The sequence below is a fragment of the Prionailurus bengalensis genome, chromosome C1 (assembly GCF_016509475.1).
Source record: "Prionailurus bengalensis isolate Pbe53 chromosome C1, Fcat_Pben_1.1_paternal_pri, whole genome shotgun sequence".
In the NCBI taxonomy this organism is placed as follows: domain Eukaryota; kingdom Metazoa; phylum Chordata; class Mammalia; order Carnivora; family Felidae; genus Prionailurus; species Prionailurus bengalensis.
In genome coordinates, this window is record NC_057345.1 from 111,782,531 (window position 1) to 111,800,420 (window position 17,890).

The following is a 17,890-nucleotide window of genomic DNA, read 5'->3' on the forward strand; positions in this document are numbered from 1 at the left end:
CACTTCACAAGAGAGCAGGGGTCTGCTGCCTAGTGACCCTGTGTCTGCCAAATGCTTAGGAAGGAACATAAGACTATGCCCACCCTCCTGGACTCTGGTCCACTTGGCCATCAGAGCAGGCCTTCCACTCAGCCACAGATGGAGGGGGGGCAGCACTAATTGAGCACCTACTGTGTGCTAGGGACTGTGCTGGCATGCTGCCTGTCAGCTTTCTGAGACTGCAAGGTATTATGATGCCAAGGAAAAGCGTTAAGTTCCTTGCCCACCTCACACAGTGAGGGTGGGGGTGGGGGTGGGTGGGTGGGGACTGAACCAGGTGTGCCTGTCTCCAAACCTCTGGTGCCTGTTTTTTTTTTCTTCCCCAGCCAGGAGGTCAGTGCACATGGACCAAGCCCCCTGAGCAGGGGGTGGAAACGGGGACTCACATAGATCTTGTGCTGCTGGTAACGGATCAGGAGATTGTGCACCATGTCTGCCTCGCTCAGGTCCCCCAGGCGGATCATGTCATCCACACCTTGCATTGAATTGGGGTGCATGGGGCTGAGGGTATCAAGGTCCTCTGCTCGGATCCAGTGTTCCTGGAACAAAGGGCACAGACTCCCCTGAGGGGTGGCCTCCACATGGGCCAAACCACTGCACCTCTTCTCCAAGTTCTCAGCACATCAGCTGACCTGGTGGCCTGAGTCTCTGGCTGAGGTCAAGGAAAACCTGAGGGAGGATCAGGGCAGTTTGCAGTTGGAGAAAGGACGTGTCTAGAGCCAGGGGTCAGTGTGAAGCCAGGCGTCAGTGTGAAGCCAAGCGTCAGTGTGAAGCCAAGCATCAGTGTGAAGCCAAGCATCAGTGTGAAGCCAAGCGTCAGTGTGAAGCCAGGCGTCAGTGTGAAGCCAAGCATCAGTGTGAAGCCAGGGGTCAGTGTGAAGCCAGGGGTCAGTGTGAAGCCAGGCGTCAGTGTGAAGCCAGGGGTCAGTGTGAAGCCAAGTGTCAGTGTGAAGCCAGGTGTCAGTGTGAAGCCAGGCATCAGTGTGAAGCCAGGGGTCAGTGTGAAGCCAAGTGTCAGTGTGAAGCCAAGCGTCAGTGTGAAGCCAGGCATCAGTGTGAAGCCAAGCGTCAGTGTGAAGCCAGGCGTCTGTGTGAAGCCAGGCGTCAGTGTGAAGCCAGGAGTCAGTGTGAAGCCAGGGCTAATGGTGAATTTCAGACCAGGGTCAGAGTAGCTTGTAGCCAGAAGTCAGATTTGGCTGTCATTGAGATCAGGGGCAGGATCACCTGGGGGCCTCACAGATGGCTGGAATAAAAGCATGCAAGTAAAAGTGCTTTGTAAACTGTAAAACATCACTTTGCAAATGGAAGATATAAGCATTCATGTTTTACTGGCCCCCTAATATGCAGCTTACAGGTCATAGCCTAGAAACTTCTCCCTGGAGGCCAAGTCTCCACATACCCCATGCTGCATCACCTCGGCAAAGAAGTTTGCCTGAGGGGGACTGAAGGGATGAGCTGGACCCCTAGCCCTGCATGCCCTTCCTCATGGCACCACACTTGGCTGACGCTACCCCCCAACCCCCAGATGGCTGAGCTGCAACCCTGCAGGCCACCCCAGCTTCCACATCTCTCTCACCTGGGCTGTTCTGTTCAGTACCAGCTGAGCCTTGTCTTCTTCCTCCTCACATTCTGGGGCCCTCCTCTCCTCAAAGAACACCTTTCCTTCTCTCCTCCTGGTCTCCAGGCTTACCCTCCTTTACTTGGCAAAGCAGCTTTCTGCCACCCTCTCCTCTCTGTCACAGCCCCTTCCTCACTTCCCTATTTCCTACTTCCCTTAATTGGCCTAGTTTTCCATCTACCTACTCACTCCTTGCTCTTTCTTTATAGAAACATTCCCCAAGACAGATACATGATGTCCCCCATGACAGGACCCCACTGTGGTCTGTTCTACTGGGTAGGTTTCCCCCCATCTGGGCTCTGAAACCCCTGGTGTTGGAGAGCAGTGACAGAAGAGGAAAGGGGCTCAGGGTCCTAGAGGGGTGGGGTTGGGGTGGGGCTGAGAGGGCCCAGCCTCCCTGAAGAGCCTGGCCACACTGACCTTGCCCTCATCATCTTCAACCAAGATCTTGCCAGGCTTTGTTTCCTTGATGATGCACCCAATAGCCACGCTGGTCTTGTTGGCAGGGAGGGGGTTCAGCCACACATGGTCACCCTGGACAGAAGAGAGAAGACAGTGGTCAAACACCTGTTCCATGTTCCCTTTCCTGCTCAAGACTTACCTCTCCTGGGGGCCGTCTTTTCCAATGCTCTCTTCATATCCCCTCCTCCTCTTTCCCTCTCCTTCTTATTCCCTCTCTCCTTTCCCACTCTCTCTTGCTCTTGCCAGGATGGCAGTGGGAGGTAGCAATGGAAGATTCTCTGGCCTACCTTGGTTCTAGGAAACAGACAAGCCATATTTGCAGGAAAACAGTCCCACCGTGAGGTGGAAAAAGAGTCTTTGCCCTGTGAATAGCCCTATAGGACTGAAACCCATTGGGTGAGGAGAAGCAAAGACTAAAATCTCATAGGTTTCTGCTAGCCTGTGACATGGCATTGACCCGTATGAACTTCCTTCTGACCCAAGAAAGCTCACCCCATTCAAAGAAGAGTAATCCCCAAACCAGCACAGGTCTACATACAAAGATACTGAAATCCAAAAGGAGGAAAGGAGCAAGTGACTAATACCAGGAAAAACAAACAAACCAACAAAACTGTCAGAGAACAGTGGAAGTTGTGGGCAAGTATTTCACCATAGTTTCCAAAAATGTACTGAAGAGTAGATCAGAAGCAAGAGCTCAGAAATTAGATGCTGAGACAAGTGAAAGGGATGAGAACTGAGTTGGCAAAGCTCAAAAAAGAAATGGAAGAGATAACATGGACCAGGAATGAAAGCAGAATTGGAAACAACAGAAAAACAACCACTGCTATAAACATAGTAAAGATCACTGAAGACAGGAGGAGAGGGAGAGCTGAATGACAGAGAAATTTTTTAAATGAGGATTAGGAAGAAAAGGATAGATAGGGAAGATGGACAAAAATACGTGGGCACCCAAAGAAGATAACTGGAAATAAAACCCAGGAAGTTTATTTAAAGATATAATTCAAGACAACTTTCCAGATATTAAAGAAACCTTGCATCTATAGATTGAAAGCACATCAGGTACCAGGATATAATGACAAAGAAAAATCAGCTCCAGGACATATACTAGTAAAGGTTTTTGAGCTTTGAAAATAAAGATGAGTTCACTTCTAAGGAGAAAGTTCAGGACAAATTCAAATCCTATAGAGAGCTGAACAACTAAAAGATCTCAAGAAAAGAGCAACCTATCTATTAGTATGGCCACTACCAAAAGAACAGAAAACATCAAGTGTTAGAGGCACTGGAACTGTTATACACTGCTGGTGGGATTGTAAACTGGTACAGCCACTGGGGAAGATAATAGGGAGATTCCTCAAAAAAGTAAAAATGTATATACCATATGACCCAGCAATCCCACTTCTGAGTATACATCCAAAGAAATTCAAAGAAGGATCGTAAAGACATATGTGCACTCCTATGTTCATTGCAGCATTATTCACAATAGCCATAGGTGAAAGCAATCCAAGTGCCCATTAACATATGAATAAACAAACAAAATGTGATGTATACATACAAAGGAATATCCTTAAAATGGAAGGAAATCCTGTTATGTGGTACAGTATGGATGGACCTCAAGGACATCATGCCAAGTGAGATAAGCTAGTCACAAAAAGACAAATACTCCATGATTCCACTATAAGAAGTATCTAAAAGAGTTGGGGCATGTGGATGGCTTAGATGGTTGAGCGTCAGACTTTGGCTCAGGTCATGATCTCACAGTTCATGGGTTCAAGCCCCACATCGGGCTCTGTGCTGACAGCTCAAAGCCTGGAGCCTGCTTTGGATTCTGTGTCTCCCTTTCTCTTTGCCCCTCCCCTGTTCTCTCTCTCTCTCTCTCTCTCTCTCAAAAGTAAATAAGCCTTAAGAAAAAAAAGAAGTATCTAAAATAATCAAAATCACAGAAACAGAAAATAGAAAGGTGGTTGCCAAGGGCTGGAGGAGGAATGAGGGAAAATAGTGTTTAGTGAACACAGAATTCCAAGTTTGCAAGATTAAAAGTTCTTAGGTCTGGAAGCAGCTGACTTCAGCTCAGGTCATCATCTTGCGGTTCATGTGTTCGAGCCCCGTGTCTGGCTTTGTGCTAACAGCTCAGAGCCTGGAACCTGCTTCTGATTCTGTGTCTCCCTTTCTCTCTGCCCCTCCCCTGCTTACACCCTGTCTCTCTCTCCCTCTCAAAAATAAATAAACATTTTTTAAAAATTAAAAAAAAAGTTCTCAGATCTGTTGCACAACAATGTGAATATACTTGATGGTGAACTGTGTGCTTAAAAATGGTAAATTTAGCGTTAGGCATTTTTTTTTTACCACAATGAAAAAAGAAAGAAAAAAGAAATCCAGTAACTTTTTACCCAGCCAAATCGTCCTTCCTGTATAAAGATAACAAACATTTTTGAAGATACAATATTATTCCCATAAGCCTTCTAGAAAAAAAAACTGGGGAAGAAAGTTCAGTCAATAGTACAAGGAATAAAAATAGATCCACATCGACACTCATGATCATGAAGTTTCAAAATACTTGGGACGAAGAGAAAATCATGAAAGCTTTCAGAGAGAAAAAAATAGATTTTGTACAAAGGCTCAAAAATGAGAATGGTTGGCACAAAAACAAACACTCAGATCAATGGAACAGAATACAGAACCCAGAAATGGACCCACAAACATATGGCCAACTAATCTTTGACAAAGCAGGAAAGAATATCCAATAGAATAACGACAGTCTCTTCAGCAAGTGGTGCTGGAAAAACTGGACAGCGACATGCAGAAAAATGAACCTGGACAACTTTCTTACACCATACACAAAAATAAACTCAAAATGGATGAAAGACCTAAATGTAAGGCAAGAAACCAACAAAATCCTATAGGAGAAAACAAGGCACAAACCTCTTTGACCTTGGCTGCAGCAACTTCTTACTGAACACATCTTCAGAGGCAAGGGAAACAAAAGCAAAAATGAACTATTGGGACCTCATCAAAGTAAAAAGCTTCTGCACAGCAAAGGAAACAATCAGAAAAACTAAAAGGCAACTGACAGAATGGGAGAAGATATTTGCAAACGACATATCAGATAAAAGGTTAGTATCCAAAATCTATAAAGAATTTATCCAACTCAACACCCAAAAACCAAATAATGCAGTGACGAAGTGGGCAAAATACATGAATAGACACTTCTCCAAGAAGACATGCAGATGGCCAACTGACACATGAAAAAATGCTCAACATTACTTATCATCAGGGAAATACAAATAAAAACCACAATGAGATACCACCTCACACCCATCAGAATGGCTCACATTAACAAGTCAGGCAACAACAGATGTTGGCAAGGATAGGGAGAAAGAGGATCTCTTTTGCACTGCTGGTGGGAATGCAAGCTGGTGCAGCCATGCTGGACAACAGTATGGAGTTTCCTCAAAAAATTAAAAATAGAACTACCCTACGACCCACCAATTGCACTGCTAGGTATTTATCCAAGGGATACAGGTATGCTGTTTCAAAGGGACACGTGCACCCCAATGTTTATAGCAGCATTACCCACAATAGCCAAAGTATGGAAAGAGCCCAAATGTCCATCAATGGATGAATGGATAAAGAAGATGTGGTATATATGTACAATGGAGTATTACTCTGCAATCAAAAAAGAATGAAATCTTGCCATTTGCAAATATGTGGATGGAACTAGAAGATATTATGCTAAGCAGAATTATTTGGTCAGAGAAAGACAAATATCATATGACTTCACTCATATGAGGACTTTAAGACACAGAACAGATGTACACAAGGGAAGGGAGGCAAAAATAATATAAAAAGAGGGAGGGGGACAAAACATAAGAGACTCTTAAATATGGAGAACAGAGGGTTACTGGAAAGGTTGTGGGAGGGTGGATGAGCTAAATGGGTAAGGGACATTAAGGAATCTACTCCTGAAGTCATTGTTGCACTATATGGTAACTAATTTGGATGTAAATTTAAAAAATAAAATAAAATAAATTAATTTAATTTAATATTAAAAATTAAATTAACAATTGTGTTGCATTATGCTAAAAAAAATGAGAATGGTGTCAGATTTCTCAACAGTAATGCTGGAAGCCAGAAGACAACATGGAATAAACATCTTCACAATTCTCAGGGAAAATTCTGTCCAGTACGGAATCCCATGCCCAGCTGACACATGTGAATAAATGTATTTTAGATATGCAAGTTGTTACCCCTTCTCAGAAAGTTATTGCAGGATGTGCTAGATCAAAATGAGGGAGTAATCCAAGAGAAAGACCTCAGGTCCAGGAGTAGGGAGTCAGTACAAAGGAGAGACAAAAGGCATATTCAGACTGGCTGTGAAGGAGCTCCCAAGATGATGTCAAGATGTGTGCCTCAGAAATACAAGACATAGTCTAGATATCACAAGTCAGCAACTCTGGGAGAGATTTCCCTCTGAGGATGAAACTTGTTGACCTCCTGATGAGTCAGAACATTTTGAGAGAAGACTGACATGTCTGGGAGAAAGTGGGGGTGTTAAAGGCATGATAAATACACAGAAACCTTAGCAGGTGGGGAAAAGACAATTACAAAGTCTAGCAAAGGAAAGCACGGTGCTTAGAGTACGCTGGCTCACTTCAGGGTAGCATTTACTTAGATAAAATAAGTAAACTCAATATGCAGATCTGATCAAAGCTAGGTTTAACAATTTGGGGAGGACAGAGACATGAGTAGCATACTTGTGAGTGCCCAGAGGGGGGTAGGCTCATGGAGCTAGGGCCTTTCTTACATGGCAGGAAGTCAGTCATCGATGATGCCTGAACCCAAAAACTCCAGTAGCACTGTGAGCCTGTTCTTTCCAGACACAGAGGGAAATACCAAGAATCAATAGCAAGCTTGACAGTGGTCACCTCTGGGGAAGAGGCAGTGGGAAACTGATTCTTTAAACAGTATGTCTGTACAATTTTATAAAAATGGAAGCCAAATTAAAAAAGAACTGCAGGAGCGCCTGAGTGGCTCAGTCGGTTAAGCGTCCGACTTCGGCTCAGGTCATGATCTCACGGTCCATGAGTTCAAGCCCCACGTCAGGCTCTGTGCTGACAGTTCAGAGCCTGGAGCCTGCTTCCGATTCTGTGTCTCCCTCTCTCTCTGACCCTCCCCTGTTCATGCTCTGTCTCTCTCTGTCTCAAAACTAATAAATAAACATTAAAAAAAAATTTAAAAAAAAAGAACTGCAAGGAACAGTTGCTGCAGGATAGAGAAAACCAGTTTGACAACATACTGGGCCCAGTGAACGAATCAGATCATACCAGACACCTCAGAGATCCCGGAGAAGCTTTCTTACAAAGAGGATGAAATTGTAGCATGCAGCTGAAGCCGCTGGCAGATCATCAAAGCAAGATTGAAAGTCAAAGGCAGACGATGGGCATCTCACAGCAAACTTGACCTTAACCAGAGATGAACAAGAGAGGCACCATGTCCAATCCAGACTGTGGAGGCATGAGCCCCACATGGGCTGGAAGAAGAAATCAAAGAACATGACTTTTGTTCCCTCCATTTGGCCAAAGCTCTACTAGGAAATAAATGAGAAGCCACATCACAGAAAATAGAGCTTCTTCATGACCTCCATCAGCAGGAAAAGACTGCAAGAGCTGCCGAATCAGGAAAAGAATGGAGAAGAGAAATAGCATCTCTCAGCCATGAAGAAAGTAAGAGTGTCTATGGAGACTCATGAAATGGAGGAGGAGTTGAAGAAAGCAGGGAGATGTGAGGAGTCCTGGGAGTCCTCCTTGCTCTGCGTGATAGGAAATACATGACAGCTGGGTGCGGGAAGAGCTCTTGCTGGAGAGAATGTGGGAGTGCCCCAGCATGAGACAGAAACTACTGCAAATGCCAGAAGCCATGAACAACCCACTCCCTGGAGACCTGGTCCTTCATACTAATGTCTCCCAAGAAAGGTGGCCTCTTTTGGCCTCCTCACTGAAACGGCACTGTGCCCTGATACCTTGTGCCCACCTGCCACGTCTTTCTTCTCCCAAAGTAGAAGAGGTGGACCTAGAGATGGTCTATGCCTGCATATAGTCAGATAGATGAAGACTCAGATGAGTCATCAAGGGAGCTCCAGCAGCAGGCCTGGTCTAAGCTCCAGTGCAGGCCCATCAGTAGACCCACAGAAGCCTGTCCCCTCTGCAGGGACAGATGGCATGGTTACTGCTGGTGCCAAAGACCTTGTTTTTCTCAGGAATGTCTCACAGTGCCTGGGCATTGTATCCCCTCCCTATCTGATGAAGTATGGTTGAAGATAAGGTATGATTGATTTGTCAACAAACAAACATTTATGACTTTGTGCACTGGAGACTGGGCCAATCTAAGAGAGGTGCTTTAAATTTCAAAATAATTCCAACCAATCTTCTGCATTGAATAGTTCCCAGCCCCTCTGCACACAGATATGTAAACATTCATAGTCCTCATTTGGAAGGAAGATGGGGTTTCATTAATGTGACTGAACACCGTGCTCTGCCCAGGGCCTTGGGGTGGCTCAGAATGTGTGCCAGCACCAGGATCTCGGTTTCCTCACTTGCCCATAGGGTGGGGGGTGAAGAAGCTGGTGATGACGGCAAAGAGAAAGATCTATTTACATGTTCATCCTTAAGTCAGCTACCTTGTGTGTGCGTCCTTGTGATGGGATCCCCAAAGCCAAAATCAGGGACAATCTAATGGTTGAACAATACATGAGCAATACAAGGCCTAATCACCTTCTTTAAAAGACTTCAACTTTTGTTTGAGGACTCACCCCTCCCCAATTCATGGGGTTTTGGTGAGCACCATCCCGTCCAGCTCAGGGGTGGGGCAAGTGATACAGCCCAGTGCACTCATCCTATCCCCTCAGCTGCCAGAAAGGGAGGCTGTATACAATGCACAATTTGTAAATCCTTAGTGTGTGGTCAAGGCCAGCACTGTCCAACAGAAATACAGCTCAAACCGCATGTGTAATTGAAAATGTTCTTAAAAAAAAAATGAAAATTTTCTAGCGGCCGCCTTTAAAATGTAAAGAAAAACAGGTGAAATTAATGTTATGAATGCTGTTATTTTTTTATTTTCAGTTTTTATTTGAATTCAAGTTAGTTAACATATATGGTAAAATTGGTTCCAGGTATAGAATGTAGTGATTCATCACTTACATACAACACCTGGCACTCATCACAAGTGCCCAGCACCTATCTGGCCCATCCTGCCACCCACTTCCCTCCATCAAGCCTCAATTTGTTCTCTATGGTTGAGTCTCTTAAGGTTTGCTTTCCTCTCTCTCTCTCTTTTTTTCCCTTCCCCTATGTTCATCTGTTTTAAATTCCACGTGAGTGAAATCATACGGTATTTGTTTTTCTCTGACTTACTTCGCTTAGTATGATGCACTCTAGCTCCATCCACATCATTGCAAATGGAAAGATTTCATTCTTTTTGATGGCTGATTAATATTCCATTGTATATATACACCACTTTTTATTTATCCTTCGGTGGGTAGACATTTGGGCTGTTTCCATAGTTTGGCTATTTTTGATAATGCTGCTATAAACACCAGGGTGCATGTATCCCTTCAAATCTATATTTTTGTATCCTTTGGGTAAATACCTAGTAGTGCAATTGCTGGGTCATAGAGTAGTTCTATTTTTGACTTTTTAAGGAAACTCTGTACTGTTTTCCAGAGTGGCTGCACCAGAATGTTGTTATTTAACCCAATATATTCAAAATATTATCATTTAAACAGGTAAGAAATGTAAAAATTTTTAATGAGATATTTTACATTCTTTGTACTGAGTCCTTGGATCTGGCATGTGCTTTAGACTTACAGCACATCCCGATTCAACGCAGACATATTTGTAGCACCTGGGGTTCATGACCACCACAGTGGACAGAGCAGATTCAGCCCTGGCACTTACCACCTGCTCCCAGTACTTTCCCAGATGCACCATGACCTGGATCCCTTTGGGCCTTTGCATGTGCTGTTTCCTTAGTCTAGACCACTGTCACCCACTGTACACATTCAGAACATCTAGTGGTCCTAATGTTGTTATCAAAGTTTGGGATTATGTGTGACTTCCAATGACCCTATGTAATCCTGTGACAATGGTATCGTTATTCCTGTTTAACCATGAAGATGTAAGTGGTAGTGTTGGGATTTGAACCATGCCGGTCTGTCTCTAAGAGGTGGCCAGAGAAATCAGGAGGAGGAGGTTGAAAGAGGTTGGAGGAAGATTGGAGGAGTGGGTATCAGCTGACTAGGGTAACAGGTGGTTAGTTCGCGTGTGGTCTTTGCACCTCACAAGCTGTAGCTGTGTCTCCCCACTCCTGAGCAGGACCACTGGGTCAGAAAGGGCACTGCCCCTGATGTCCTGAGAAGTCTCAGACAGCCCCATGTTCATCTGACTAGTGGTAAAACTAAGGTCTAGAGAATGGAAAGCCTGGCCAAGGTCATACAGCAAGCAACTGGCAGAGCAGCGAGTTAGCCATATTCTTTGAGGAAGGACCCCTCAGCTGCTGCTAGAGAAACCCCCACCTCACTCCCAGCCTGGGGTATACTTCTGAAGTGCAAAAATCAAATTTCTCTCAACTCGAGTCCTATTTTAATTATATCAAAAGAGTTTACAGCGTGCCTGGGTGGCTCAGTCAGTTAAGCATCTGACTTTGGCTCAGGTCATGATCTCATGGTTCACGAGTTCAAGCCCGTCATCAGGCTCTCTGCTGTCAGCACAGAGCCTGCTTCGGATCCCCCTGCCTCTCAAAAATAAATAAACATTAAAAAATTTGTTTAAAGATTTTTATTAGCCTGGGGGGGGGGCGGGGTCCACTGCTAATTGTTTTCAAAAAGATACTTTTTTCCATAATGTAGTTATTCAACATGTTTGAGTTTTCTCAACAATATAGGTTAAAGTAAACATTAAAGCCTGTTGTAGACTAAATTCATATGTCAAAGCTCTATCCCCCAGTGTAACTGTATTTGGAGATACAGCCTTTAAAATGGTAATCAAGGTTGGGGCACCTGGGTGGCTCAGTCAGTTAAGCATCCGACTTCAGCTTGGGTCATGATCTCACAGCTTGTGAGTTTGAGCCTTGTGTTGGGCCCCCTGCTGTTAGTGCAGAGCTGCCCTTCCCCTGCTCATGCACGTGCTCTCTCTCTCTCTCTCTCTCTCTCTCTCAAAAATAAATAAACATCTTTTTTTTAAGTAATTAAGGGGGTCTCCTAGGTGGCTCAGTCGGTTGAGCGTTCAACTTCAGCTCAGGTCATGATCTTGCAGTTGACGAGTTCAAGCCCCGCATCAGGCTCTGTTCTGACAGCTCAGAGCCTGAAGCCTGCTTTGGATTCTGTGTCTCCCTCTCTCTCTGCCCCTCCCTCACTCATGCTCTGTCTCTATCTCAAAAATAAAATAAACATTAAAAAATTAAAATAAAAAAAAAGTAATTAAGGTTAAATGAGGTCAAAGAGGTAGAGCCCTAACCTGGTGGGATTGGTGTCCTTATAAGAGGAAGAGACACCAGAGAACTCTCTCTCTCTGTGTGACAAGAAGGAAAGCCATGTGAGAAGGTGGCTATCTGCAAGCCAGAAAGAGAGGTGTCACCAGACACAAACCCTGCTGACACCTTGATATTGGACTTCTAGTCTCCAAAACTGTAAGAGAATAAATTTCTGTTGTTCAAGCTGCTCAGTCTGTGGTATGTGTTATGGCATTTTGCTGTGGCACAGTTTTGCAGAGTGGCCTAATGGTTAGCCCCTTTGGAGTCAGACAGACTGGGTTCTCATTCCTTCTCTACCTTCCACGAGTGAGATGGCCTTGGGCAAGTCACTTAACCTCACTGACATCAGTTTCCTCACCTATTGAATGGGGCAGCTTCCCAGGGCTGTTGTGAAGATGGAATATAATGTGGGTCAGGAGCCTGAGTGGTGCCGGGCATGGAGTAGAACCACTGGATGGTATGTCAGGAATAAGCACAGTGTGGTTCTTCCCTTTATTCAGGAGTCACTAGGACCCATTAAAGGGACCATTGGTGAATCAGGCCATCACTGTCTTCCCAAGGAACTTGCAATCTTAGAAGACAGAGCAGGTGTACCATTGCAGTTGAGCATAATATGCCCCCAAAAGGTAGCTTCTTAAACTCTGCTTGAAGTTAGTCATGTTCCCAGTGGGCCCCCTGGGACTAATGCATCCCATGGGTATATTCCTTTGTGAAATAAACCTGGCTTTGCCTTACAACTCATGCTCCTCATGCTCCAAAATGGTGCCAAGTTCTAAAGTGATTTAGATACCAAAAGCCCCTGAAGCCTGAATTTTGAAACCACGTGTGTTCTCTTTCCAGCCTAGAACAGCCTGTCTCTATTCTGGAAAAGACAACCCTAGCCACCTTTCTGTGACTCAGATAGTTGGAGGGCTTGGTTGCAGGAGCCCTTGGTTGTGGGGTGATGCTGTCCCCTCTCAGCAGTGTGGATCCAGCAGCCAGGAGGAGACAATGGCCACTGTGTGGCTTTGCATGCAGAAAAAAAATATCTGGGGCATTTTCTTATCAAAAAGGACTTCTCTCTATCCAGCCTTCCTGGGTTTGGGTTGGAATTCAGGGGTGGGGTGGAGTGGAGGGCAGGGAAGAATGCCCAAGCTGGTTTGGGACTCTCCTCTGGGCTCCTCCAGCCTCCAACCTTCTCTCATCATGCTTGCACCACCCCAGCTGCCTGGAGGCCTGTGTCCCCCACCCCCCACTCCAGGGCAGGGCAGTGTCTCAGCATTTGCTTCCTTTCCACATGGAGCCATCACTTGGCCACTGGGACACAGCGAGTGCTTAAATGTTTATTAAGCTGAGGGAAGATGGCGAAGAGCCCAAAGTTGAGATTGGACCCAGTATTTGATTCCCATCCACTCTGAGTGAGCTCCTTGCAACTGTTGCAATGAGACAACAAAAGAGAAATCCCCTTGTCAAGGCATTTAAGCCTTAAATAGAAGTAAGGGATTACTGCGCCAAGTGTGGCCACCTGCTCAGGCCCAGAGGTTGGCCAGACTCGTTTTCTTTAGGTAATATAATCTGTCTTGTTCTTCCTACTCCCTTGTCTCTGACGTTTTCCTTAGGGGCTCTCCTTGCCTCTCGCTGATTGTAATTCCCAGATAATCCCTGGATGCAATAGATGCAATTCTTACCAGCCTGAAGGCCGACATCTTGGGTGGCAACTCCCCCGACCTGTGAGCAGAGAAAAAGCAGATCATCAGTCCTCATGGCCCTGCCTTGGAGCCCCTGGAGGGCACCTCAGCACATCCTCGAATGCCCTGCATGGGGCCCGGCTCAAGAAATGATTCTCGAATAAATGGACAAATAAGTCACCGTCCCACCCAAGTGTGAGAAGATGCTTTCTCAGTTTCTTCTATCTCATCTTTATTGAACATCTGTTTTGCACTCAGTACTGGGTTCAACATGGGGAGTCTGGGTGGTTCCGAACGTACTTAAGACACAGTCCTCGTCATCCAGAAACACAAATTTTATCTGCTTGGGACACCTGTGAAAGCCATTCACCACCACACACTATAGGGAGTGCTGAGGTAAGCAAGGCAGTATAGCTAAAGACACATGACATACTTTATATAAATCTCATAGCACCCCAAAACACAGGTGTTCCCCCATTTGTTAAATGGGATCCCACAAAGGGCAGGTGACCCAGTAAGTTAGCAGCACAGCTGGGAATCCAACCCTGGTCTACCTCCTTTCAAACCTGCCCCCAGCTCCTGGCTGCCTTCCAGGGGTATAGGCATGCACATGTGTTCCTTCCAAACTCATATCAGATGAAGTACACAGACACCAAAGGGTAAATCAACCTCTGGAACTGCATGAAATTTGCTGTACCCTGTGGGAGGAGAGGTGAGATACAAGGCTGAAATCCAGGCAGGTCATGATCCTGAAGGACCTGAATGCCATAAGAATATGGCCCCCAATCTCCTCCTAGGGCCTTTCCCTTCACTTTGACCTCTTCCTGTCTGAGGGAGATGCTGATTATTTTGGTCTGCTTGAAGTGCCTTCCTTGTTCTTTTCAGGGAAATTCTCCTTCCTTTGTCCAAACTGTGTTCCGGATAAGGACTGTCAATGACATAAATCATGGTACCCAGAACCAGACTATGACTCAAGCAAGGGCCAACCACAGGCTTTCCCTGAGATGTTCTAATTGGAACTGGGGGTTGGTTTTCTTTCCAGCCAAGAAGATTTGAAGTGTGATTCCAAAATTGCCAGAGGTTACTGTCCTAATGTCCCGAAAACAGCTGGCTTGGGAGAGTAAAGTTGGGAGTTGGAAGGAGACAAAGGACAGAAATTCTGTCTCTGACTTTTTGTACTTTGATTATTTGAGCTAAGTCATTGAAACCAAAGAATTCTCCCTGATCTGGTGACCCCCATTCTATTCTCTTTCAGCTTGCACATCCCCCTTGTGCATTCCCACCCTCTTCCAGGGTCACTGCCAGGATTAAAGCACTTCCAAGTCCAAAATCAATGTCTCCAATCCCCACCTTTCTCCTGAACTCCAGGTCTACCTGGAGATAGGTTATGGACACATTAAACTCAGCATGACCACAGCAACTCATCTCCTCTGTTTCCACATCTGCTCTTTTCCATGCATTCTTTATCCCAGTGAATGCTATTAGCAATTGTGAATAAAACGTTTGAATCATGGGGTGCCTGGGTGGCTCAGTCAGTTGAGTGTTCCACTTCGGCTCAGGTCATGATCTCATGGTTTGTGGGTTTGAGCCCCACGTTGGGCTCTATGCTGACAGCTCAGAGCCTGGAGCCTGTTTTAGATTCTGTCTCCTTCTCTCTCTGCCCTGACCCAGCTCGTGCTCTGTCTCTCTCTCTCTAAAATAAATAAACATAAAAAAATTTTTTTAAACGTTTGAGTCATCCTATTATCCCCATCTTTAAATGATCGCTTTCATTTGAAGATTTCATCTATTAAAACTTGAGGTTCCCAGCTATATGTTGTCTACAAGAAACCCACTTTAAAAATAAAGACAGATTAAAAATAAAGAGATAAAGAAAGATATACCATGCTAACACTAATCAAAAGAAAGCTGGAGTAGCTTTGGTTATTTCAGACAGAGCAGACTCCAGGGCAAGGAAAATTATGAGGAATAAATAGGGCATTACATAATTATAAACAACAGAGGTGCCTGGGTAGCTCAGTCAGTTAAGTATTTGACTTTGGCTCAGGTCATGATCTCACAGTTCATGAACACAATCCCCATTTTGGGTGAGCGTGAGCCCCACTTTGGAAGAGCCACTTCTCTCTCTTCCTCTCTCTCTCTCAGCCCCTAGCTCATTTGTGCACTTTCTCTCTCTCAAAAATAGATGAATAAACAAACAAACAAACAAAGAAACAACAATAAATTGGCCCAGGAGGGCCAATTCTCAAAGAAGACATGACATTACTTAACATGTATGTACCTAAAAGCAGGGCATCAAAATACATGAGGCAAAAATAGGTAGAACTACAAGGAGAAAAAGATGAGTCCACTATTATAGTTGGAGTCTTTAATACTCCTCTATCAACAACTGACACATCTGGCAGGCAGAAAATCAGTAAGGACATTATCAAATTCAATAAATCAATTGAATATAACTGACATTGGTAGAATACTTCAGCCAACAACAGCAGAATATACATGTTTTTCAAGTTCATGTGGAACATTCACCAAGATAGACCATATTCTGATCCATTAACATACCTGAACAAATTTAAAAGAATAGAAATCATACAATGTCTGCTCTCAGACCATGATGGAATTAAATTAAATCAAAATAGAAAAATCCCAAAATACTTGGAGATTAAGAAACACACATGAATTAACACATGAATCAAAGAAGTCTTAAGAAATATTTTAAATGTTTTCAACTAAATGAAAATGAAAATACAACTTATCAAAATTTGTGGGATGTAGTGAAAGCTATGCTTAGAGGGAAATATATAACATTGAAAGACTACATTTATTTTTCTTCAACTTTTTTTTTAAATTTATTTTTGGGACAGAGAGAGACAGAGCATGAACGGGGGAGGGGCAGAGAGAGAGGAAGACACAGAATCGGAAACAGGCTCCAGGCTCCAAGCCATCAGCCCAGACCCCGACGCGGGGCTCGAACTCACGGACCGCGAGATCATGACCTGGCTGAAGTTGGACGCTTAACCGACTGCGCCACCCAGGCGCCCCGAAAGACTATATTTAAAAAGAAGGTGGGTGCTTGGGTGGCTCAGTTGGTTAAGCGTCCAACTTCAGCTCAGGTCATGATCTCACAGTCCGTGAGTTCGAGCCCTGCGTCGGGCTCTGTGCTGACGGCTCAGAGCCTGGAGCCTGCTTCAGATTCTGTGTCTCCTTCTCTCTCTGCCCCTCCCCTGCTCATGCTCTGTCTCTCTCTGTCTCAAAAATAAATTAAAACATTTTAAAAATTTTTTTTTAAAAAATAAGAAAGTTCTAAGGGGTGCCTGACTGGCTCAGTCAGTGGAGCATGTGATTCTTGATCTCGGGGTTGTGAGTTCAAGCCCCATATTGGGGGTAGAGATTACTTAAAAACAAAACCTTTAAAAAAAATTAAAAAGAAGAAAGATCTAAAACTAATAATCTCAGTTTCCACCCTAGGAAACTAGATAAAAAAGAGCAATATAATCCTAAAGCAAGAAGAAAAAAAAAAGAAACAATAAAAATTAGAGCAGAAATCCCAAATTTGAGAATAGGAAATCAATAGGGAAAATCAATGAAACCAAAATCTTGTTCTTTGAAAACACCAGTAAAACTGATAAACCTCTAGCCAAGCTAACCAAGAAAAAAAGAGAGAAGACACAAATTTATAATATCAGAAATGAAAGAGGGACATCTGGAGGATAGTTGACCTGATCCCATTGACATTAAAAGGATAAAAAAGGAATATTATAAACAACTAGATATCTACAAATTTGGTAAATTTAGATAAAATAGACCAATTCCCTGAAAGACAGAACTGTCAAAAACTCACACAAGAAGAAATAGACAATCTGAATAGGCCTATATCTATGAAAGAAATTGAATCAATAATTAACAACCTGTCAAAAAAGAAGCATCAGGCCTAGATGGTTTCACCAATGAATTCCACTAAACATCTAAGGAAGAAATGGTACCAATTCTCTACAACATCTTCCAGGAAACAGAAGCACAGAAAACACTTCCTAATACTTCCTAATTCTGAGCCAGCATTACCCTACTACCAAAGCCAGATAAAAGACACTGAAAGAAAGGAAAAACTACAGTCTGTGTCGCCTCCTGCCCATCTCTTAGTCCCCTGTCATCCTTCACTTGAGAGACAGGAAGCCTCCCAGGTAGACTTGCTTCCTGGCCTCTCCAAAAATTATTCTCCATTCTACCAACCAAGTGATCTTTAAAAGATACAAAAAAACTGACCATATCATACCTCTCCATAGCCAGGAGCATGTGTGTCATATCCTTATGGCATTCAGGTCCTTCGGGATCATGACCTGTCTAGATTTCAGCCTTGTATCTCACCTCTCCTCCCACAGGCCACACCAACTTTCATGCAGTTCCAGGAGCCCCCCCGCATTCTCTCTCACTTTGGTGTCTGTGTACTTCATCTGATAGGAGTTTGGAAGGAACACATGTGCATGCCTGTATGTACCCACACACAGGTACACACACCCTCATATGCTGCAGCTATAATTTTCTGCCCCAGGTCTTATTGTTGTTTTTATGTGTCACTGTGTGT

At 44.2% G+C, this 17,890-nt stretch overlaps 1 protein-coding gene across 1 annotated transcript in view; it reads right to left on the minus strand.

Moving 5' to 3' along the window:
- Positions 1-13,326, minus strand: part of MYO7B (myosin VIIB) — a 75,019-nt gene extending 61,693 nt beyond the window's left edge. The window contains 3 exon segments of the mRNA XM_043573361.1: positions 426-578; positions 2,078-2,191; positions 13,309-13,326. Of these exon segments, the coding sequence (XP_043429296.1) occupies positions 426-578; positions 2,078-2,191; positions 13,309-13,326 (285 nt within the window).
- Between the last annotated feature and the right edge of the window lie 4,564 nt (positions 13,327-17,890).